Genomic DNA, 23,411 nt, shown 5'->3' with positions numbered 1-23,411 from the left:
CCCATGCTGCCTATATAAAATGCAAGAATACAGTTGTTATTTTACACTGCTTCGTCCGTATCTACATTGCCCCTCGGCTTATTTTGCCGGGTATTGCTGGAACGGCAAGAGGTGCTTCAGCTGCGTCTGGATGTCGACAAACTTCCTCTGCTTTGGGTCGAACCAAGCAATCACGTAGACGGCCATGTAGGCCTTCTTCCCAGACACCTGAATCAAGCCGTCCACCTTGATGCAGCCAGGGCCGGGGCCTTGCTGCGCGGGCTTCCAGCTCTTTGCCAGCGTCACCATGGCCGCGGAGCTGGCATGCTCCAGGCTGGGCGGCATTACGTTACCGAGCGACACGGCGGGTTGGGCCGTCTTTTTCAAATCTTGCAGCGCTCGATTCGTGCTGGCGCCGACGGTGTCCTGTCCCTGCACGCGGTTCATGACGACCGACTCCCACGTCGGTGGACGGCGGGCCGGCTCCGCAATACCCAGGAATACGGCAGTGTCTGAGGCCAAGCTCTTGCCGAGAACACTGACAAACGCCCATGCCGCCTTGGCCACTGCCATGGGGTAGATGGCCAAGGACAGGTGCTTTGCTGCCAGTGTGTCGATGGGGCGGTGCGCCCAGTAGATTCCGTCGTCTTCGATGCTGATTCTACAAAGGCGGTCAGTACGTTGCTGAACGGCCGACTCCCTAAGGGTTTGGAAAAGGACATACCCCGCTACATAGTGTTTTGGTGGCGGTCGGACGGGAAAGATGGTGTCGAGCCAGAACTGAGACACGCGGATCTCTTTACCGCCGAGTATTCTGACATATTGGTCGCTGTTCTCGATCGCTTTGCAAATAATATCGGCTAGCTTGACTAGGGAGTTCCAAAGTCAGCAAAACAGTAAAGTGTAGGCGAACGGCGGCTTCGTCACCCACATTTGATATCCTCGCGCGCCTGCTTGTTTTTGCTGAAAGAAACAAACTCTTGCCATTCAGGGTCGCTGCTTCGATATGGTGGTTGGTTGACCTCGATTGTGCCGAACGGCATGGGCAGGAATAATATCGAATTGGGGCCGTCGTCTGCTTCGCTGGCTATTTCTTGCTTCTCCTTCTCCGACAGGGAATCCCACTCGTCTTCCGCCCAGTCCAGCAAGGGCTCCAGAACGATGACATAGAAGACGGTCCAGCACACAAACGCTGCGGCTGTTGTAAAGAGAACGCGCCTGTAAAAATAAAAAAAGACAAGCAGTGTTAGCAATCGGCGCCCCGCGTAATGGCGTGTGACGGGGATCCCTACCCAACAAATCGGCGTATCGGCTTGAGTCGTGAGCGAGTAACTGGTTTCGGGAAGTAAACAGGCAAAGGATGCGTCGGAACGGCACTTTTGCGCCAGGGCATGAACGATATTTGCCGGGCATTTCTCAAGAGAAACCGCTGGTTGTGGAGTGGCTGCGATCGAAGAGCGTTGAATGTGACCAACTTAGGCGCAGGCGCAAGCCGTCGCATCGCCATGATTTAGCAGAAGGTGACACGATATGTCATGTGTATAACTCGAAGAAGCCTTATAGAGGAATGAAATGCATGATGCGAAAAAAAAAAAAGATCAACGCCGAGTTTGAAAATGGACGATCCCACCCCGTCGTCATCAGGCACACCCCGATGGTTTGGTACCAGTGCGACGAGTGGACCGCCACCAACTGGGTGGCCAGCCGCCGGAGTAACCAAACGCCGGGCTCCGCATAACGCAACGGGCGAGCTGCAGCTGCTCCCAAGCCGTCTCCCTTGGTGGTGACGTTTCGGTGTCCCTCTACTCGACAGCCATAGGTAGCTTTTATGATCCCAAAACCATCATGAAATTCACCGCCGGGATCGTTGCGGCGCTTACTAGCTGCGCCGCGGCCGCTACAACCACTGGACAAGCCTTTACCTTTCCCCGCGATGAGTCCGCCTCGACAGCTTCTCTCGGCCGCAGCCTAGCCAGGCTCGTGTTCCTCCAACGCCTAGCCAACCCTGGCGAGGGTCCAACTGTCGGGGATATTCCCGAAGACGTCGGCGCCGACGAGGCCATTGCTACATTGAACAAATTCGCCTCTTCCAGCGATGCGTTATTCACAGCGGAGTCGACGGCCAAGCGACTGCTTGTCATGATTGACGGCATGACTGCGCAACAGATCAAAGATGCTGGGAAAGCTCTGGGTCAGGATGTGGCTTTTACGATAAGCGATCTGCCTTCTTCCACAGCCAACCGCGATCTATTTGAAATCGATGCATTCAATGCGGGGGCGACGAAACAACACAGCTGCTCTCTGAGCGAGATTGTGCAGATGAAAGATGACAAGTGCTGGGGTGAATCGTCTACTGCTGCCAGATACAATGTCGCAGAGGTACGCAGACGTCCATGCGGGCACTAAAGTTCAAAACTAATGCGGCCGCAGAAGCCAGATTCGATGAAGAGTAACCTGGATGCTCTGCGATCCATCCCCAAGCTTGCCAAGACCGGAAGCATCGAAGCGACGGTCGTTCTCCTGCCTGACACGAGCGCGAATGCAAAGCCTTCATGGTCCGACAAGCCTCAAGAGCTGCGCCGTCGACAAGCTGAACAGGTCATTTCTTCCAACCACAAGGCAGCTCCTGTGAGCGTTACTCACCCCGCCGCAAGCTCCTCGACATTGCACGCCCTGAAGAAGGCTGTCCCTTCGTGCTTCAACTCCAATGAGACCTGCATTGCCGGAACGGACAACTGCTCAGGGCATGGCACATGCGTGAACAAGTACGGCGCCATCCCGGAGAATCCGAAGGAAGGAGAGGTTTGTTTCGTATGCCTTTGCAAACCTACCCACAACAATAACAGCGGGCCTACGCACTGGGGTGGTGCATCATGCGGCAAGCAAGACGTTAGCGTGCCGTTCTGGCTCTTTTTCGGATTCACCATTGGTATCATTGCCGTTGTCTGGATGTCCATCAGCTTGCTTTTCAGCGTCGGCGAGGAGAAACTGCCTGGGGTGATTGGCGCTGGCGTATCGCGCTCCAAGTAATACCGTGGCATGATTATTTCTTCGATAATTTTCTGCCCAATACCCAGGCCGGCCAAGGTGGACAGAGCCATTGGCCAGACTATTCAAATTGATTGGCTTGATCATGTACTATAGGTGACGCTGAGGACAGCAAATGTTCCAGATTGGAGTGGAAAGGAGGCTTCTGCGCTTAGAATTGACAGCATTGGCCGTTTTCAGCTTTATTTGGCCTGATTTTAGAACTGGGACTGCTCCAGGCTTGTTTTATACTTAACACATTATTCCTATGACATCAGCAGATGGCCTAGCCCGTGATTCTGGACCCCGAGTGTGTGCAATTGTAATGTCATCACGACAGTCTGCCCATCTGCACTGTATTGTTGGACTATCGCGCCATCAGAAGGGTGATGAGTGTTGGCGCAAGTCGGTTCTATCCACCACAGTAACGATAAGGCAGGCTAAGCTGCCGAGGCCCGCGACGCCCGCGAGCGCGACCCACTTCCGCTACCATTCGTCTACGGAGTTTGCGAAAAATGCCGTTTCTCTCCTGCGATCTTGCTCTTGTAATCCTAGCAGCCGTTAAAGCTGTTTGTCATCGTCGCTGTAACTCGTTTCTTGGCGGCGAGGAAAGCCACATTTATTCCGCGCTTGTTCTGCAGGCCTGCCATTCAATAATATCTGATCCTCTGGGGCTGCCTGGCGTTGCAACGCCTCTGACACATCATGCCCATCGAAGAGCGCCCGAAATTGCCGACGGCGAAATGGGGTGCGGCTTGCGCTGCGTGTGCAACGGCGAAAGCAAAGTGTATCCGCTCGAATGAGACCCCTGGGTCGAAATGCGACCGGTAAGTACGGATGAAGCCTTTTTCCCGCCCTGCTTCTTTTTCGTCGCTCTGCCCGTTGGCAGTCCTTGACTGCGCCTCCTGAGCCTTGCCATCGTGATGCATTTCCAATCATCAAGTCGCCCGAATCAAGACTTGTCATCGCTGACGCCGAGAGCATGGTCTTAGATGCGAACGTTTGCTCAAGGAATGTACGGACCAAGTACACAAGCCTAGGAAGAAAAGGCAGCCCAAGCCCTCGTGAGTCCCTTCATGCCTACAATATGCCCATTGCCTCCATCATCATGGAATTCGTGAATCCCAATCAACTAAGACTCAAACACAGACGCACCGCGCAAATCGAGGAGCGTCTCAATGGCTTGGTGAGCCTGCTGCAAGCATCAGGAGAGCTGCCACATCAGGACGAAGGGCAGCAGGAGGGCAGCACTCCTGGTGACTATGACGAATCTAACCTCACACCGTCACAGATGACCGAGTCACCCGCAACCAACAATGCGGCTCCAATCCAGAAGCAGCAGCCGCAGAGAGATTGGTACATTCCACCGACATACAACTCTTTTGGACCAGCAAATTGCATCTGCCGCCCAGAACCGGGGGATGCGCCCCCACCTCCAGAGACCGACGATGTTGCCTTGGAGGCGTTCAGGACTCATTTCCAGCCTCTATTTCCATTCGTCGTCGTCCCACCGAGCGTGACTGCTTCCCAGCTCGGCACAACACGGCCCTTCCTAATGTCTGCGATTCGCATGGTTACTTCGATCCGCAGCCTGCGCTCCATGAGGGCACAGATGTTCGCGCTAAAACGGCACATCTCCGACTACATGCTAATTCGCTCGGAACGATCCATGGATCTTCTACTGGGCCTTATAGTGACTGTTGGCTGGTATCAGTACCACTGCTTCACTCATGCTCAACTTCATAATCTGCTGTCACTGGCAATCTCCCTGATTGGAGAGCTGGGACTCAATCGACATCCTATAATTCACGAAGGCACCAGGCTAATGGCCGCTCAGCCACCGGCACCTTCTGCTCGAAGCAGCGAAGAACGGCGCGCATTCCTTGGTGTCTGGTTTCTAGCTTCTTCGTAAGCCCCCGCATCCTGGTCTCGCTTCTTTGCTTTCTGATGCTAATCACTAGACAGAATGTCGACCGTATTTGGAAGAATTGATCCTATGCGATACACCTCATATGTCAGAGAATGCCTCACAATACTCGAGAACAACAGGGAATTCGAAACCGATGTTGTACTTGTCTTCCTTTTACGAATCCAGCATCTGACGCAACGCATTTCTGAACTGAATCCGCGAGATAACACCATCGAAGAGTTCACGAGCATTCCAAAAGCGCCCACGGCAGTATATGTCTCCGTGTTTCAAAACGAGCTCGACCAGCTACGAGCCAACCTGCCGGATCATCTCAGGAACGACAGTACGCATTGCCACGAAAAATATTATGTACATTTTGCTGACTATTGCCCAATAGATATCATTATAATGTACTTCAATACCGCCCGCCTCAGACTATATGAACCCCCGGTTCTCGACAAAGACTTGATCTCCTCATTAGCTGATGCTTTCACGCTGAATAATGCAGGTGGCGGAACACCGCTCGATCGCCACTACAATACGAGCGCGGCTATTACAGGGTGGTTTGAGAACTGGTTCGCCGTGCCTGTCACACAATACGCGTACCAGACCACAGCTGTAGCTGCTCAGCTTGTTTATGCACTGACGATGCTCGGAAGATGGGCTCAGCTTGTGGCCCCCAAACCTCTTGGTGAACCTGATGACACAAATCGTGGCACGACAGGCTTGCCATCGTTTGAACCAAAAACACAGAATACCCGAGGAACAGCTTTATCACCTCAGACCGTTGAAAGCTGCTCAATTCCGCAGGTAATACCAGGACCTATGACGCCGGCGGATGGAGTCTTTGACCCAGATCTTCCCGCCGCCGTCGCGCATTTGCGCGCACAGCTCAAGACGCATCCGGGTCTGATGGTCAACGTTGGCGAGATCCTGCTGGCCATTTGTAATCGCTTCGAGCAAGCCAATGCCACTTTCCAGATCTCGTCCACAGACACAAGAAGTGACGAAGCCAATATCTGGAGCATAACTGCCCTGAAGGTTCGCATCACCAAGGCAAAGCTGGAGAGATGGGCTGAGCTCGTCTCTAAAGAGGGCGAGAATCATTCACCTGGCCAGCAACTCAAGGCCGACATGGACTCGAGCATGACTGGCTGGTCAGTTGGGCCGCAGGCCGCGCCCACTTCCGGCATGATGCAAAACGATAGCGGTACTTGGCAGGGAATAGACCCCAACATGCCGGCAGATCAGATGCAAAACGTGTATGGCAGCACCCCATGGCGAAGCGATCTGCTCACTGGAGTTGATCCCGCGGTTTGGTTTGACGGATATCTTGATTGGGGGGCAGTCATCATGAACTCGATGGGTACTGTTGAACAGTAACAGATTCAATACAAGGCGTCTTGGATGGCTGTTATAATGTCGTTATTCAGGCTGTGGAAATGATGAGATTAATGTTTGCTGTTCTCTGTCTGGGCTGGAATTCTTGGATAGCGATTTTTGTTGGCTGATATGTTTGTTTCCCAATATTGCGCTACCGCCCAATTTCTTCTGGCCTCATATCTGCGAAAAGGATCGTCCGTTCTGATAATAATATAGTGTTGTTGCAATTCGAGTCTTTTGAGGAGGAAGTAAAAACGGGAAGTAAGAGTTGATACTGACTGAGAACGGAAAAGAAACAGGGAAAAATAAATAAAGACGGAACAAATAAGATAGTCTTTAATTGATCATAACAATAACTGCGTCGTCTTTTCGACTGAACATTTATCCGTCGAGACGGACTGGCACGTCTGCGACAAGTCTTTCTCATAATCATGTTCGTCGATTACGGCAGCTGATATAGAAAGTTGCTGTCAGGCTTATCCCGCTTCGTCCTGATCTTACATTCGGCCACAGCCACGGCATTCTTGTCCGACTCGGAAGTCGCCTTCAAAGTCACAGTCGCTTCAGTATGCGATCCCTCAGAAGCCTTTGCGGCAACCAAAACAGAAACTTCTTGACCGAATTGTGCCGTGGCAACCTCGTTGGGCACTTGGACCTCCCACCCGGAACCAGAGACTGTAGCGCTCAGCCTGTAAATATCGGAACTCGTGTACTTTTGCGCTTCAACCTTGTCACTGGAGGTCTCATGCTTCTGCGTACCATTGTTCCTTAAGTTGAAAGAACAAAATACCCCAGCGCTAGCCCCTGCCCCAGCAGTAGAAACAACTGATCCAGCAGACAGCTCAGCCCCGTACTCAATGCCACTTGTATCTTGAAGAGATCGGGCGGCCACCGTGTAGGAAAGAGTGCCCTTGCTGGAGCGGTGCCGGCCTAGGACGTAGAGGTGCAGCCCGTTGGGCTCGTCAATGTGCTCAAACTCGCTTCCCGAGTCGGTGCCGGCGTGAAACAACGCATCAAGAAGCTGGCGGTAGTCACCTATGCTGACCATTGACTTTGTACCATTAGGCCGGACAAAGTCCACCAGCCCAATGTCCTGCGGGTTTGCATCAATAGTCCACTGGAACGGGGCCGTGGCCGCGTATTTGATCTTGCTGATCATGACTCCAGAGTCTGCCTGAAACGAGTCGGTGCCCATGCGATCAACGACTTCGAGATCGTACGCATTGTACTTGCCGCCGTCGCACATGGGGTCCGTTGTGGCATTGCAGGCCGGGGATGAATCTTGGCCAAAAGCAACACAGAGCGCTATGATGCCACACTGCGAGTTTCTGGCTGTGACTCTGGTGGTCATAGGACCCTGGGTCTGCAATGAGGACTTTGAGACATTGAGAATCCGGTTGTCGGAGATGAGACCAATGTAAAGCTTGTCTCTGACGGAGTGTTGTGAGCCCAAAGCGCCGCCCTGAAGGGCCGGGATTTGCCAACGGCTGTGGGGGCCACCAGGACCATTAAAGGTTCCTCGCGACAGCATGGACCAAGGGCCTGTGTACGATCGTCTCGGGGGCTGGCCATAAGGATTGTTGTAGTTGTCTCCGATGTTGAGCAGATGGCTGAGCTCATGTGCGTAAGTGGCCATCCCAGAGCTTTCGCACTGGAGAGAAGATCCTCCACCTGCGTTGGGCCAGACGGTGGAAGCGGAAGCCCACGACGTCCAGCTCACATAGCGCGTGGCAGCAAAGTTAGGGATTTGAGCCCCGGCCGGAGGGCCAAACGCATCTGGAACATGATCTTCGCTGGCAAACTTCATCTCGCCAAATTCTTGCCAGGTTGAGGATTCATCCTGTCCGGCAGAAAGAATGAAGACGAGCTCGAATGCATTTGCCGTGTCGTTGCCAACATCATGGCGCCATGCCGAAAATGCCGCATCCCGGAGACTCAAAGAGCAAGTTTCGTTTGTTGGGCATGCTCCTGGATTGAATTGCTCATCCACGCCGTAGCGAAAGTGGTGCGCCGGCATCCGATATGGGCCAAAAGAGGTCAAGTCAACGCCAAATCGGCCGCCAGAGTCTTCCATCCAGTATTCATGGAGCGTATGCCCACGGTTTAATTCTGTCGGCTTGTTCAATAAATCGCGATAATACGACGGAACATTGCCTCTTTCAATGTTCCCATGCCGCGGCAGTGGATTTCCAAATACAGTCGAGTTTGGGGGGGCAGAAATCACAAATGGCAAGTTGTCATAGTCGACTACTACCAATGCAATCTTGAAATTTCTATCCGAGCCGATGCGACTAGGGTCACTCCAGTTCGTGCCTGGAGATGCTTTGTAGTCTGCCCAGGTCATGTCATCCGGGTTGACCCAGTTCTGAGGATCGATGGGCTGGAACGGTTCATGCTGAGGACGAACCGAAGCCAGTGCCATCGTTCCGCTCAATGCGGCAAAGATAAAGCGTGAAGCACAACCCATGATCAATTGGGTGTGCTTTTATGCCGCAAAATGGCACTTGACAGGCATAAAATAAATATATAAAGTGAGTGTGCCAGAAAGATATCGTGAGGTGGCGCTGTGGCGGCACCAGGTAATGGCGGGGGCGAGCTTATAAAGTATATCGACGCGGGTGCGGGGAGCACGATATACAAAATACAAGCTTGATACACAAAGTCGGGTGCTGTAGCCTCCGCCAAGACACTTCATTTATTCAGATTGACATGCGTCCCTTGGTGCTACGTTAGCAATACAGCTGCAGCGCGCGAAGGCTGGGACCTACTACATTAGGCATAGCGAGCTAGGGACAATCTGGAGCACCACCACCTTTCGACGGAACAGCCGTGAAGAGTGTTGGATAGAGATAATCTAAGCTAGACAGTTTGTGTACAAGTGTATAAGCTTGCTTAGATTTCGCCATCGGAAACCATGAGTCGCGGCCCCTCTCAAGCACATTGAACCAAGGTAGGCTCAGACAGGACTGGCTAACGCTAATAGAATCGTACGAGAGGCAAGCTAATCAATATATATGTGCCACTGAAAACCCACGATTTACTCAATTTCTGTAGTTTCCTTTCATCTATTCCGGCTCGCAACATCTCACTATCATAGATGAAGAAACACAGATGTTGGGTCATGTACACGGAGGGCATCACGTGGATCTTCTACCAGACGCCTCTCTGGGGCCGCCTCAACGGTCCCACTCCTGCAACTGACATCAGCCCTGCTTCTCAAAAGTTTGCATAATTATACAATAGTTCTCCAAGCTCGCCCAAGTGGTTGTGGTGACGATTTCAGCTCGACCATGGCGACAGATGCAACTGCCCAGCCTTCTGGAGATGCCCCTCCGTGGTGGGCTGACCTGCCTGAGCCGCGGGCAACCTGTGAGACGATTGAGATTGCAGAGGTCATGAGCCTTCTGGAAAAGACACTTGCTGGTCCGAAGTACGAAAAGAGGAATTTTCTTCTTGTCGACGTTCGGCGCAACGACTGGGACGGAGGCACTGTGGCCACATCCATCAACCTCCCCGCGCAGTCCTTGTTTCAGACTCGAGCTGTGGTCTATCAGCTCTGCAAACAAGCTGGCATCGAGAAGCTCATATTCTACTGCGGTAAGACCTTTGATCAATGTAGTTGGACTGTTACTGAGACCTTGCAGGAAGTTCGGTAGGGCGGGGTACCAGAACTGCACGGTGGATGCAGGACTACCTGAACGAGGTTGGCGAGACCGGCATCAGAGCCGTCATCATGGCTGGTGGTATTAAAGGCTGGCACAAAAACTTCGGTGGAAAGATGATGGAGAACTATGACGAAAAAGCTTGGGCAGCCAAAGCATAGTTTGGATTCGGCCTTTTTGCAATTGCACAGGAGAGCCGGTTTCCCTGATGTATCTCGGTTTTTGATCCCATATTTCTTTATATATCGTGCCTCCATTCATACCGTAACGCCAAGCGAAATCGAAATCAATCTTTTGTTTCCCACAGCTTGTTCTCCTTCTGCTATTGCCTATCGATGTTGTCGGTCGTCGCCACCGATGCGTTCCATAGCTTCCAGCATGACAACCGAGTTGCCACGGATGACCTTGAGATCCAGTTAGCAGACGTTCAAGAGTTGATCATCTCTGCGAGAGAGGGGGACAAATAGGACATACCACCATGCCAAGTCTGATCTTTTCACCGCCGTCCTTCTCTTCGACCGCATCGTCCAAAACAACGTTCAGGAAGACCTGCAGTGGGGTTAATAAAGTGATACAAGCACTGCGCGACACCAGTTTCTGCATACATCGTATCCGCGCAGGACACCAATGACCTTGCGACTGCCATTCAGTTGGACAAACAGGCGCTTATCGAGGTACTGTGATCGCAAAGTTAGCAAGAGGTAGCTGGAAGCTCGCGTTTCGGGTGATCGCAATCGCAAAGAACAAAAGACATTAGAATCGCATTGAGTGGGGAGCCATGTACCTTCTTGAGCTCAGGCTGTGCGGGCGCCATTTTGAGAAATATTTATTCGGGATGAGGAGATCGGTTCAACTGCACGAGAGCAGGCCCAGCTGTCACCCGCGAAGAACTTGGCTCTGCACCGCGCGCCGCCCAAAAAAAGGGATCACGTGCAGATAAGATTGTGCGGCGGCATAGTGACAGGCAGCAATGACCAGCAGCAATTCATCCTAGAAAATTAACACAAAATCACGATGAGTTCATTTGGGTCACGGCGAAAGGCCCGGGTGATAAAAGTTGATGACAATGACGTGGAGGGTGCAGAGAATAATAGCTCTGAGATTGGTGGCGCGAGCAACACAGGTATGACACCCCGACAAATTTGGTGCATTTTCAGCCACTCAGATGAGACTAACTGGGAGTCTGACATAGAATCGTCGCAGCCGTCTTTCAAAATAAAGTCTGCAAAAAAAGGCATTAGGCAGTCTGGCCTTCGAAAAACATATGCAGCTGATGGTGAGAATGACGACGCATCTCCCGGCAATGCGGAGGACGACGATGGCCCTGTAGTTGTCAAAGCAAAGTTTGGTGCCCAAAAACAAAAGAAGAAGCCGAAATCGCGCTTGTCTTTTGGCTTGGGATCCAATGAAGAGGAAAACGACACCACGACTCTGGAAAGCTCAATGAAGAAATCAACGCTGAGCCAACGGGTGGTTGAAAGCAATGCGGTGAAACGAGGCATAGCTATGAGAGGATTGCCGACGCGCAATTTTGACGATGATGACGACAGGCCGCGATATAGCAGGGAATACCTCGATGAACTGCAGTCCTCGACGCCGACCACTCCAAGAGACTCGGGATCATTGCCAACAGACGGTGATGAAATGGAGCTGGATGCGTCCGAGCTCGAAGGGGCCATGGTAGTAGACTCCCCGGCGCCTACACCTCCCGCAAGCAAAATTCAGGTCCTCACCGATGCTGAAATTCAAGAACGAAAAGAGCGCCGAGCAAGACTAGCCCAGGAGCAAGATTTCTTGTCTGTCGAGGACGACGACGATGACGGGCGAACCAAGAAGAAGGAGGATACGAGGCTAGCGACGGACGAAGACCAGATGGGCGAGGGCTTTGATGACTTTGTCGAGGATGGCGGCGTCTCTCTCGGCAAGCGCGCCGAGAAGCAACGTCGCAAGCAGGATCGCGACAAGATGGCAGAGCTCATCAACGCGGCCGAGGGCCACTCTTCCGACTCGTCGTCCGACAGCGAGGCGGAGCGTCGCATAGCCTACGAAACGGCGCAGACGCGCTCGGGAATGGACGGGCTCAAGCGCCCGCGCAGAGACCCGGCCAAGGAGCTGCTGAAGATTCCGCCCAAGATCACGCCCCTGCCCAGCCTGGCCGAGTGCATCGCCCGTCTCCAGACGACGCTCGGCGGCATGGAGGCGCAGATCCAGCTGAAGAGCGCGGCCGTCGAGCAGATGCGCAGCGAGAAGCAGGGAATTGCCGCGCGCGAAAGGGAGGTGCAGGCCCTGCTGAATGAGACGGGCAAGAAATACCAGGAGGCCATGGGGAAGACGGCCGACAGGTCCAGGGATGGTCTGTCCACGACGATGGCCATGGGTGATGGAACCTTGGCTGGCGATCGTGGTCCGGAAAGTTTAGGATCTACTCCGGGTCGGTTTGCTTTGGATGCGGGAGGCGACGAGCTGTAGATACTCGGAGGGCCGCTCATGTACTTTATAGATACCCTTTCTCAACAGAATTACACATATTTTGACACATTCGCCTCCTCGTGCAGTCTGCTTTGCTAAAGAGCTCGAGGTTCAAAGCTTGTAAATTCATCATGCACGTTTACCAGTATGCTCGGTGTCTGGTATTTACTCCCATAGGCAGTAAAATCCACCGCGTCTCGTTCATTCCGCCAACCTTTATGCTATTGACCGGCAGATTCCTAGTCGAGAATGGCCAGCAAACACCAGCTCATGTATGCAACTTTTTACCACCATGCTTTACTATCACACACGAGCGACGGATATAATGTAGACCCTTTGACGTTAGCAATAAACGTTGTTAGTTTGTCTATCTCCGTCATTCTCTTCCGGCTCTCGCGACATATTTAGAGCGAAATCAGAACTGTGGCAAGATTGCCAGGGTATCATCGGGGACCAAAACTAGTACACATAATGTTGAATCCTCCCAAGTTTCCACGTCGTCACTGGGTGGAAACACGAGTTCCAAGAGCGATACAATCATCGCTGAATGTAGAAAGAAAAGAAAGAAAGCCATAGGATGGTCGCTGATTCAGGCGGAGTTCTGGCTTTTCGTTCCCTAATGTGCCGCCCGTCTTCTTAATGTGACCCAGAAGTCTGTGTCGCAAACGAAAATTGACGCCTTCGATTTCATGGGCTTGTCTGGGTTGATAATGGACATGTCGAATCGTTTCATAAGCTGTGGCGAGTTAGATGTGGCCTCATCACTCCCAATTACAAAGCGAATCATACCTCGTATACGGTCTTATTCAGCTCCATCATCGCAATTGGTTTTCCTAGGCAAGAAAACTTGCCTCCCCCGAAGTGCGTGTCCACGGCGTGGTTCATCCTCTTCAGCTCGACAGGGCTAGCACAGAGCCATCGGTCTGGCCGAAAAATGTCCGCATCTGCGCCCCAGATCTGTTTCGATCTGCCAACTGCTAGAAATGCTTGTCCGATCTCCGTGCCACCGGGAACAAAGTATCCGTTTATGTGCTCTCCCCCTGGAGGCACCCGTTTGAATCCAAGACCACTGACGGGCGGCCACATACGCAGTCCTTCCTTTACCACCGCTTGCAGGTACGGAAGTTGTTGTATTTCGCGCCAAGATATCGGATCGTGAGAACCTGTGCTCCCTTCGTCGATTTCGCTTTGGAGAGCTTTGAAAGCCCACGGTGCTGCAATTATGGACAGGAGTGTCATGCGCACAGTGTGGGCAGTCGAGTTGGATCCTGCAATACTGCACAAAGGTCAGGCTAGAGAAGACAAGCTTAGAAAATACACTTACATAGTAACAAATCCTTGTTGAATCATGTCATCTTTGGTCAAGCCGTTGTGCACCTGGTTATGAACCAACCCGCCTTCCTTCGTGTCGCTCCTGCGCATTCCCGCCTCAACAGATTTGGTAACAAACCTATTACACAATGTCAACGTGAGAACCTCACAGTCTCGTCTGCTTTACTCACTTCATTAATCGCCCAAAGCCGACCTGGTCCCCTTCTTTGGGTAAAGCCAATCGAAAAGGCCATTTGTGTAGAACATCTGTTATGCCTGGCAAAACCGAGACAAACGTCATGACCGGCAACGACGACATATTTATTTCGTTGTAGTTATATAAGTCTCGGTCCTGCTCCAAGTATCCGAATGGCTTTCCGATAGAAATGTCTCCGATTATGTCCAGAGCGAGGAATTGGGTCTTTTCGGCCATGTCGACTGGTCGGGTTTCCGAGTCTGCAGATGTGTACTTGGTTTCCAGCAAGGAAAGGAAGCTTCGTATTTGTCGATCCATTGCAGCCTCAAATCCATATTCCTCGTCACTCTTCACCGCAATCTGGAAGAGCTGGTTTAGCGATGATGCGTAGTCGCTGGCCAGTAAGGTACCATACCGTGGAGTTCATCTGAGCACGCATCGCCTTATGCTTGTCCTCATTCAGCGCAGACACCACGTTATCAACGCCAGGTACAATCCGCCCGGCTTTGTAGAACCTGCCTTTGGTAAAATTGCCCCGCGCAGCGGACATGCGACGTAAGACCTCAGGGTCTGCGGATACCAATTGGTTAGGACCGACGCGGACAAGAGGACCTACGTAAACAGGTCAATAAGTGTCCACTCTGTGCAAGAAAAAAGGTGTTTGAAAGTCCGCCGGAAAAGCGCACCATATTTGTCTGTTGCCTCTTTCAAGATTTGTGGAAAGTTACCACTCATCGCACCGCGAAGCTGCCACCATAGGGACCATGACGCCGACCACGGGCCAGGGATATGTCGTAGTCGATACCAGACACGGACCCGGTGAAACAGAAGTATCGCGATCGTCACAATAATCGTGTAAGCGGCAACAATTGCCAGAGAGCAATTCGACAGCATGGCAAAAATGGTCACACTAAAATCGACCAGCAGAGACTGCTCCGATGCCCTTTTTTAAAGATCCAGCCCCGGTTCTCAACCCGACGATGAAAACTGAGCAAGTTCGTTGTGGATATCTTCAAACGGGAGCCATGGGGTGTGAGGGTTGCTTTAGGGCAAGGAGGGGGTGGTGCAATTATGTATGTTTGCTGTTCCTTGAGCTTGTCCGGGGTTGTCGGTAAAATTTCAGGCCAGGAATAGACATTCCTACAAACTAATACTCGGAGACTTCGGACGATTCAGCTAGAGCAGCAGCAAGTCTCTCTCTGTCTTCTTCGCAGTTCGTCTGCACGATTCGCCGCAGATTCGCTTTGTCGTGGCCTTTACTCCAGTAACATCAAACTGTTGCGAGCTATTGAAAAGTGAAAAGAAACAGATGCGTCGACCTCGTGCGAACAGTGGCACCAGCGGATCTACTGGTAATATGGAGTGCTCGGTCCTGACGGTTCCCACCGCTTCAATCTGCCTTTCAGACATGTACGTACCAGGTCGTATCCCAATACGCCGATACGGCTCTTATTATCTGGAAATGTGGCCGAGCAAGTGGTACCATGAACGTGGCTGACCCGGCTCAAACTAAACGGAAGGTCGTGGCCCCCGACTAGTTAGTAAATAACTAGGTTACGCCCCAGATAGCCACGGCCAAGTGGCGGGATGTCATTCTTCTGGCGGCGGACCCAAGACAACGACCAAGACCTCACCAGAGCGGGTCGGCACTACTTCAGCAGACATCAGTCCGTCCTTGACGACATGCTTTTCTCGACCTAGACGAATGGGGCAGAAGAGCTGCAAACTGCAGCCGAACATGGACCTTTTTCCACGTTCCATCCACTACCTACTAATAACGCCCCGTCGTCGTAAATTAGGACCGCCACACAACTGAGCTCGGGGGCTGTCGATTGCCAACTAGGCAATTCGGCGACTAGGATACAGGACGAAAAAGAGGCATGGACGCGAAAATACTATTGACTAGCTGCCTCTCAATCACTACTTTGACCGCGGATTCCCTCCTTGGGAATCCACACCAACGCCGGGTGCTCCCGTTGGCGGTGGAACTGGCAAAGTCAAGGGATGGGTGCCATGCGAGAAAAAGTAGTGGGGAGCAGACCTGGGGATTAAGAAAAAAAGAAAGGTGTGGCGCACAGCTCGGGACTTGAGATTTGCTTGACAACGTGTTGCCTGCGACCACTCAACCTCTTGCCTTGCTCTCTTCCTCTCCCGCCCGCCGCCGGCCAGCGCATGTCTCTGGTTGTGTTGCACTTTGCAATGTTCTGCCGTCGCACTCTCTCTCCTGTCTGGTGGAGAGGAAAGCGCAACTAAAAAGAATGGGAACAACGATTTGCGAGCCAGGCATCTGCGCACGCGCCACACCCTACCAGGATAAAGGGGCGTGCTAACATTTGGGCCCAGGAAACAAGCACGATGGGATGATTAGTTGCCCCTTGCTTTTTGCCTACAACGTAGCTGACTACTGCGTACTCGCTGCAGGACGCGGACAGGCAGGATGCGGCGGGTCAAGAAACCCTTCCAACCGTGTGGCCTGTCTACGGTAACTTACTGGTATCCGTACGTCTGTTGCACCCACCCTTGCTTGGCCTCGTCTGCAGCCGAAAGCCGTGTTGATCAAGCCGGGGCTAGCAAGCTGAACTATTCAGCACCTGTACATGTACTCCGTACATCCGATCCCTATTACGCATGTAGAAAGGCGCTTTTCGCCACTATGAGACCAGGTGCTAGAAAAAAGTCACCGGCAGGACCCTCGAGAATGCCCATGAGGTGCAGCGATAGACTCACCACCAAACGAGTCATGCATTTGTACGGGATAATATTGAAGCCGCAGGTCTTCGCAAAAAGTAACCGTCATGTACTGGGGCCTGACATTGGCAGCTGTGAACATGAGTGTCCTCTACAGTCAAGTAATAAAGGCTTGTTTTTTCTCCTATCGGCAGGTTGCCTGTAAACGGCATAGATAAATGCCGTCTACTTTTGAGCACAGCCTACCCGGCTCTCTGCGCTCAACAGCCTCAGCAGCCCGCTTCCCGCCACGACGTATACGCTGACATATAAACTCTGCAAGTAGCCCTGGGAGCTGATTGCCATCTCACGAAGAAGAAGAAGAAAAAGAAGAAGAAGAAGAAAGATGAAAAACTTGAGAATGTATCGTCGTGGGCAATAGCCGGGCAATGGATTGCTCTGGTGGCCTGATTCGCGCAGTTGTGAAATGCCTCGCAAGAGTCCCGAAGCCGATCCTACATTAATCAGTGCAGAGAATCGGAGCTTTTCTAGCAGCCAAGTCACACAAATAAAGTAAAGCGAGCACGTGGAGGCTGGGAGGGCCGGAAGTAACTAGCCAGCACGATTCTGATTCGCGTTGGGAAAACGTGCCACATCATTGTTAGCCCTGTAGCATTCGGCCCATGAAATCTGTAGCTGTGAGAGCAACGATGCAGCAATGCCGCCGCTTGCGCCGTTCTCTGCCACATTTTGGCCCCCCCCCATAATCCCAACGCCATGGTAAATGGAAACGAAACTCGCTCCACAGTGGCGTCTGTAACGTGTTAATATCAGCAAATGTGCTGCCAAATGCAGTGGGCCAGTCTCCGAGGCCCTACGCAGCCCTTTTCGGACTACAATGGAGAAACATGAAAAGTAGTTATCAGCAGTTTTGCGAACATGCAGACTCTTCTTAACCACGGCACGACAAAATTCTGCACAAGTCCTCTGAATATTCAGTGTCAAATAATTTTCAGCTTTTGCAAAAGAATCCCATGCTTTCCGTCAATACCTTCCTAGCAACAGGTTTCCCCACTCGACTCGAGGGCCATGTTATTTGGCTAACCTCGAAAGTGAAATAAATAAACCAAAAAACTCCGAAATCATGAAGCAGACGAGAAGAAAGAAAAAGAATCCCCATCAGCGACCCCCTACCACGTTTTGAAGCAACCTCGCTTACCCAGTGTCCTACCACTGCTTCCACCTCTTCGTCAAGGTGCGTTGACATGGTTTCTGGTTTGCTTCGTGTCATCGTTGGACGGAACCGCATCTTGGTGCCGACAAGAGTTGTATCAACTTACTCAATCCAGTCGCACAGCAGCCCGATAAGTGGCGGCGATGCTTCGAACTTGATTGACAGCATCCCGACGGATACGGACTCTTCCGCCCGGGTCGATATAGAAACCGACTGCCGGCATTGCTATTTTGGGAAGAGGCCCGAACAATTGCGGCCTACTATGCGAATGATTTTTGTCGTTCTCACAGCCATAGGTAGATGCCCCATCCCACCTCGGAGAGATTTGGCCGCGATGGTGTCCTTTTAGGCGCTTCTGTTCTCTGGTACTTGGATAACCAGGTGGATTGACAATGTGTGAGCACCCTCTTCACGCGAAAGCGGCATGAGCGACAGGCCGAGCTGATTTGCGCTATGGGATGAGCTGGCATTTTGAACAGGAGTCAGCTTGGTGTATTGATTGATGCGAGTCTCCCAGCGAAATTGATCTAACACTGAAGGTCGATGTGGTCGAGATAGCGCGGGCTAGCGGTCGAGTGAATTAGGAGCTGACGGTGAACGAGTTTATGAGTGGAGGACTCTCATGCTCAGAGAGCCTGAGCTCAATTTTCTTTGTTCGCGTGATTCACTAATGATATGCTGTGCGCCCTGGGCTGCTCCGGGGGGCTTGTTTGCAACCAAGCTGCATGTCTCATAATGCTGTCGGCCGTGTGGTAATACTGAGCTGTGCTTTGGATAAATGCGCAGACAACGCTGTTAATGTTTATAATAAGAGCAGAGGACCGAGACTCGAGGCTGAGCTGGGAGGACTTGGGCCTGGCGGATGGATTTATTAGGGTGTGTTTGCCAATGTTGATCAAATGTAAAGCCTGGGGGAGACAAAGTGTGTAAACGATGAACACAACCACTGTGTGCACCAGAGCCGTGTCGTAGTCGCAACTCGAGACCGCCAATTATAGGTTATCCCGTAAATCGGGATCGTGCATTCACACCTCTTTTTAATGGTCATCCGAGCGACTGTAATGGCAGCGAGCCGCACCACTCCTGATGGCTGGCAATCTTGACTTGGAAGAGACAGTCCAGGGTAGGCTGCCAGAGGAGGGTTCTGGGAGGCGCGACGGCGTCTCTTTGGCGGCCAATCGCATGCCCTACTAGGCTCATGCTCTAATCCATCGGTAGGTCTATAGAGAGGTCGGCGGTCGGAAATTTAGCCAAGTGCCGTGTCCGGGCATATTTTGATGAAGTATCAGCGAACAGTTGGCAGGCAAAGGCCGGCCGGCAGACAGCCGCCTGGCACCAGGTTACTGTTGCTGGAGCTGGAGCCCCACACTAGCTAAGGCCAATAGGGTGGCCAATGCGGGGACGCCCATCGAAAGAGCTAGAAGGCTGCTGAAGGCACTGCAAGATGGAGCTCGTGGTCAACTTTTCTCCCCACTGTCCGTTTATTGTCACAAGCCGTTCTCATCGTTTCAACCGCTCTACCTGAACTGCACTGCATATAACGGTCCGCGACTCAAGAAAACAGAAGCAAAGTCATCTCGGTTTTCAAATTCACCCGCCAATTCTTCACTTGAACCTCTCCAAACTCGTCCACCATGGCCAGCGCAGACGAGCTCAAAGCTCTGGGCAACAAGGCCATTGCCGAGAAGAACTTTGACGATGCCATGTGAGTCTGCTCTTCCAACGTGACACCGCTCAAGGTGAGGTGTTCAATGTGTGCTGACTCCGCCACAGTGACAAGTTTACCCAGGCCATCGCCATCCAGCCCGAAAATCACATCCTCTACTCGAACCGATCTGCTGCCCACGCTTCCAAGAAGGAGTGGGACTCTGCTCTCAAGGATGCGGAGAAGACGACTGAGCTCAAGCCTGACTGGGCCAAAGGCTGGGGGCGCAAGGGTGCTGCTCTTCACGGCAAGGGAGATTTGCTTGGTGCCAACGATGCTTACGAAGAAGGTCTGAAGCACGATGCCAGCAATGCCCAGCTGAAGAGCGGTCTGGCGTCCGTTGAGAAGGCCATGCAGCAGGAGGCTGGTGGTGCTGGTGGTGACGACCCGGGTGCTGGACTCGCGCGCATGTTCAACGACCCCCAGCTTCTGCAAAAACTGGCCTCCAACCCCAAGACCAGCAGCTACATGTCCGATCCCTCCTTCATGGCCAAGCTGCAGCAACTACAGAAGAACCCGCAGATGACCCCCGACATGTTCAGCGACCCCAGAATGATTCAAGTTCTTGGTGTTATGATGGGCGTCGATATGGAAATGAGAGACAGCGACCCCCGTGAACAGGGTGACGTCAACATGTCCGATGCTCCCGCCCAGGAAAGCAAGCCGACGCCCGCCCAGAAGGCCCCAGAGCCCGAGCCCGAAGCGGAACCATTGGACGAGGAGGCTGTCGAGAAGAAAAAGGCCAAGGAGGAGGCTGACAAGGAAAAGGCCCTGGGCACGGAGAACTACAAGAAGCGCAACTTTGACGAGGCCATCAAGCACTACACCAAGGCCTGGGAGACGTTCAAGGACATTACATACCTCAACAACCTCGGAGCCGCCCAATTCGAGAAGGGCGACTACGATGCCTGTATTGATGCGTGCAATAAGGCTGTTGAAGAGGGCCGCGAGATTTATGCCGATTTCAAGCTGATGGCCAAGAGCTATGCTCGTATGGGAACTGCGTACGAGCGCAAGGGTGACCTAGAAAAGGCTATTGAGAACTACAACAGGTCGCTCACCGAGCACCGCACACCCGACGTTCTCAACAAACTCCGAGCGACCGAGAAGTCCAAGAACGAAGCCGCCAAGGCTGCCTACATCGACCCCGCCAAGGCTGACGAGGCTCGCGAGGCTGGCAACAAGAAGTTCAAAGAGAGCGATTTCCCTGGTGCTGTTGCCGACTACACAGAAATGGTCAAGCGTGCCCCTGATGATCCCCGTGGCTACAGCAACCGTGCCGCCGCCTTCATCAAGCTGTTCGAGTTCCCTAGTGCTCTGGATGACTGCGACATGGCGATCAAGAAGGATGTGGCCTTTATCCGGGCCTACATCCGCAAGGCACAGGCCTACTTCGGCATGCGCAAGTACTCTGACTGCGTTGATGCTTGCACGGAAGCTCTCGCCGTTGATGCTGAGCACCACAAGGGGGCCAATGCTCGCGAAATCGACCAGCAGCAGCAGAAGGCTTTTGCCGCCATGTACTCGGCGCGCGACAACGAGACGGAGGAGCAGACTCGCGAGAGACTGCAGAAGGACCCCGAGGTAAGCCCCGGCAGTACTGGGATGAAAAGAGCTTTGCTAACAGATTCCACAGGTCATGAGCCTCATGCAAGATCCCGTGATGCAGTCGATTCTGCAACAGGCCCAGTCCGACCCGCAGGCTCTGCAGGAGCACATGCGCAACCCAAGTGTGCGCACCAAGATTCAGAAGCTGATTGCTGCTGGTGTAATTCGCGTTGGAAGGTAAAGGGGCATGAATGTAAAATAGGCTTGCGATTTGATAATGAGAATATGAATTGTGCATTCTATACACTTTTGGCCGTAACTTGAATGACGACGTAGACACCAAGCGGGCGTGGCTGCCCCACACTAGTGACTGTACTGGTCCGAATCTTGCAAAGGCTGTAACTACCTAACAGGCGGCCTACTGGTAGGTACTCAGGTCAGGACTGCCCGGGATCATGGTTGTGTTGATTTTAATCGCTTTCTGCGTGCATCTGATTGAAAAGGCATCTGTTGCGAGCGCGATATAAATAGAATGCTAATTACGCATAAATTAATCCCACAAAGTCCAAGTCGGCTAGAATCCCGACTGTGGCGCTGCTCGCATCAACTAGACCCTCCAGAGCGCCCAGAAAGGTGGCACAGGTGGCACCCCTAATTCCTTTATTTGCTCAAAGCTTGGCTCTCCGACTGGACAACGATACACCCTCCCGTTACATTTGCACAGTAACGGCGAGCCGCTGTCCTTTCCCCAGACGCTCAGGAGACCTCCACCACATCCTCTGCCATGAGCGATCTCACCAGCCTGGCACAAGGTACGTTTCGCATATTCACGGGCAGGCCCGCCCCCGGCCTGCCGGTCCGAGCTGGATGGACATGGAGTTTCTGACATGGGACGATCCTCCCCCGTTATAGATGCCACGCAATGGTCAACTCGAGAACTGTTGGCCGAGCTCGAGCGCCGCCAGAATGCAACCGGGCGACCGAAGTGCGGTGGAAAGGGCCAGGGATGGTATGACATGGCCGCTCACGTCTTTGCACTGTTCCTGATTCTAGCCCTGAGCACGTTGGGTACGTCTCTGCGCATCTGCCTGACTTGATACAGTCTCGGCATCACGACTTCCCCCTTGCGGCGTTGGCTAACTTGAAGACCTAACTCACAGCATGCGGTTTCCCCCTCATCGGACGACGCGCGACGACCGGACGATCGCAGAGCCGCCTCATCTTTTACTGCCAGCACGTCGGCACCGGCGTCCTGCTCGCGACAGCCTTTGTCCATCTACTCCCGACGGCCTTTGAGTCGCTGACCGACCCATGCCTGCCCGAATTCTTCAGCAAGGGCTACAAGCCGCTTCCGGGCCTCATCGGCATGGTCTCAGCCATCATTGTCGTCGGTGTCGAGTCGTACCTGACAGCCCGCGGCGCGGGGCACTCGCACTCGCACAGCCACGCCGCCTGGGACGAGCTCGACGGCGAAGACCACGACGACCACGACGACCACGACGGCATGAACGGCCTCGCAGACCGACGCAGCCACCGCCCCGACAACCTCGCAGTGAGCGATCCGGACGCCGAGGCCGCCGAGGGCCTGGTAGCTGGCGCCTCGCCGCTGCCCGGATCCACGCCCACGACGACACGGCCGCGGAAGCACTCCCTCGACAATGCCTTTGCGGACGGCGACTCGGACCTCGACCTCGACCTCGATGAGCTGGATCCCGTTCCCAACGGCAACGGAAGCGGCCGGTACGCGACGCTAAAGCGTGGCGGCGGCGGCGGTGGTGGTCGTGCGCGAGCCGACTCGAGCGGCCTTCCTCCACAGACACCCGAGCAGCAGAAACGTCAGATGCTACAGTGCTTGCTGCTGGAGGCCGGCATCCTCTTCCACAGCGTCTTTATTGGCATGGCGCTGTCGGTCGCTACCGGCCCTGCCTTTGTCGTCTTTCTCATCGCCATCAGCTTCCACCAGTCCTTTGAAGGCCTGGCGCTGGGCAGCCGCATCGCCGCCATTCAATTCCCGCGCGCCTCGCCACGCCCGTGGCTCATGGTCATTGCCTATGGCGTCACGACCCCCTTCGGCCAGGCCATTGGTCTCTTTATGCACCGTATCTACGACCCTGCCTCGATGGCTGGCCTGATTACGGTTGGCTTCATGAATGCCATCTCAGCAGGCCTCCTGCTCTATTCCGGTCTGGTGCAGCTGCTCGCCGAGGACTTTTTGTCGGAGAAGAGCTTCAAGATTCTCAAGGGCCGAAAGCGCCTGCACGCCTATCTCTGTGTTGTTGCTGGAGCTACGCTGATGGCGCTCGTCGGTGCCTTTGCATAAA

General features: G+C 53.2%; 10 protein-coding genes across 10 annotated transcripts; 6 read left to right on the top strand and 4 right to left on the bottom strand.

Annotated features, from left to right (window-relative positions):
• Positions 1 to 78: 78 nt before the first annotated feature.
• LMH87_006495 (uncharacterized protein) lies at positions 79 to 1,372 on the bottom strand (the record flags this gene model as incomplete). The annotated part of the gene is made up of 4 exons (XM_056204393.1): positions 79 to 640; positions 704 to 848; positions 911 to 1,197; positions 1,272 to 1,372. The coding sequence occupies 4 exons, from the start codon at positions 1,370 to 1,372 to the stop codon at positions 79 to 81; spliced, it is 1,095 nt and encodes a 364-aa protein (XP_056059755.1).
• Positions 1,373 to 1,824: 452 nt separating this feature from the next.
• LMH87_006494 (uncharacterized protein) lies at positions 1,825 to 3,009 on the top strand (the record flags this gene model as incomplete). Its single annotated transcript, XM_056204392.1, has 2 exons — positions 1,825 to 2,358; positions 2,410 to 3,009. The coding sequence occupies 2 exons, from the start codon at positions 1,825 to 1,827 to the stop codon at positions 3,007 to 3,009; spliced, it is 1,134 nt and encodes a 377-aa protein (XP_056059754.1).
• Positions 3,010 to 3,711: 702 nt separating this feature from the next.
• LMH87_006493 (uncharacterized protein) lies at positions 3,712 to 6,298 on the top strand (the record flags this gene model as incomplete). The annotated part of the gene is made up of 6 exons (XM_056204391.1): positions 3,712 to 3,833; positions 3,999 to 4,070; positions 4,156 to 4,192; positions 4,298 to 4,914; positions 4,972 to 5,258; positions 5,313 to 6,298. The coding sequence occupies 6 exons, from the start codon at positions 3,712 to 3,714 to the stop codon at positions 6,296 to 6,298; spliced, it is 2,121 nt and encodes a 706-aa protein (XP_056059753.1).
• A 442-nt stretch (positions 6,299 to 6,740) lies between these two features.
• Positions 6,741 to 8,765, bottom strand: LMH87_006492 (uncharacterized protein; the record flags this gene model as incomplete). Its single annotated transcript, XM_056204390.1, has 1 exon — positions 6,741 to 8,765. The coding sequence occupies one exon, from the start codon at positions 8,763 to 8,765 to the stop codon at positions 6,741 to 6,743; it is 2,025 nt and encodes a 674-aa protein (XP_056059752.1).
• An 823-nt stretch (positions 8,766 to 9,588) lies between these two features.
• On the top strand, positions 9,589 to 10,121 carry LMH87_006491 (uncharacterized protein; the record flags this gene model as incomplete). The annotated part of the gene is made up of 2 exons (XM_056204388.1): positions 9,589 to 9,895; positions 9,943 to 10,121. 2 exons carry the CDS (start codon positions 9,589 to 9,591, stop codon positions 10,119 to 10,121), a joined length of 486 nt encoding a protein of 161 aa, XP_056059751.1.
• A 168-nt stretch (positions 10,122 to 10,289) lies between these two features.
• LMH87_006490 (uncharacterized protein) lies at positions 10,290 to 10,774 on the bottom strand (the record flags this gene model as incomplete). The annotated part of the gene is made up of 4 exons (XM_056204387.1): positions 10,290 to 10,364; positions 10,435 to 10,509; positions 10,566 to 10,637; positions 10,745 to 10,774. The coding sequence occupies 4 exons, from the start codon at positions 10,772 to 10,774 to the stop codon at positions 10,290 to 10,292; spliced, it is 252 nt and encodes an 83-aa protein (XP_056059750.1).
• Positions 10,775 to 10,974: 200 nt separating this feature from the next.
• Positions 10,975 to 12,429, top strand: LMH87_006489 (uncharacterized protein; the record flags this gene model as incomplete). Its single annotated transcript, XM_056204386.1, has 2 exons — positions 10,975 to 11,083; positions 11,153 to 12,429. 2 exons carry the CDS (start codon positions 10,975 to 10,977, stop codon positions 12,427 to 12,429), a joined length of 1,386 nt encoding a protein of 461 aa, XP_056059749.1.
• Positions 12,430 to 13,045: 616 nt separating this feature from the next.
• Positions 13,046 to 14,625, bottom strand: LMH87_006488 (uncharacterized protein; the record flags this gene model as incomplete). The annotated part of the gene is made up of 7 exons (XM_056204385.1): positions 13,046 to 13,165; positions 13,219 to 13,705; positions 13,754 to 13,879; positions 13,932 to 14,296; positions 14,352 to 14,384; positions 14,456 to 14,548; positions 14,623 to 14,625. 7 exons carry the CDS (start codon positions 14,623 to 14,625, stop codon positions 13,046 to 13,048), a joined length of 1,227 nt encoding a protein of 408 aa, XP_056059748.1.
• Positions 14,626 to 19,471: 4,846 nt separating this feature from the next.
• LMH87_006487 (uncharacterized protein) lies at positions 19,472 to 21,331 on the top strand (the record flags this gene model as incomplete). The annotated part of the gene is made up of 3 exons (XM_056204384.1): positions 19,472 to 19,542; positions 19,611 to 21,126; positions 21,179 to 21,331. 3 exons carry the CDS (start codon positions 19,472 to 19,474, stop codon positions 21,329 to 21,331), a joined length of 1,740 nt encoding a protein of 579 aa, XP_056059747.1.
• A 543-nt stretch (positions 21,332 to 21,874) lies between these two features.
• Positions 21,875 to 23,410, top strand: LMH87_006486 (uncharacterized protein; the record flags this gene model as incomplete). Its single annotated transcript, XM_056204383.1, has 3 exons — positions 21,875 to 21,902; positions 22,003 to 22,158; positions 22,251 to 23,410. The coding sequence occupies 3 exons, from the start codon at positions 21,875 to 21,877 to the stop codon at positions 23,408 to 23,410; spliced, it is 1,344 nt and encodes a 447-aa protein (XP_056059746.1).
• Between the last annotated feature and the right edge of the window lies 1 nt (position 23,411).

This window comes from Akanthomyces muscarius, chromosome 1 (assembly GCF_028009165.1).
Source record: "Akanthomyces muscarius strain Ve6 chromosome 1, whole genome shotgun sequence".
NCBI lineage: Eukaryota > Fungi > Ascomycota > Sordariomycetes > Hypocreales > Cordycipitaceae > Akanthomyces > Akanthomyces muscarius.
The sequence above is the reverse complement of the archived record's forward strand: the minus strand, read 5'-3'. Positions and strand labels throughout refer to the sequence as shown.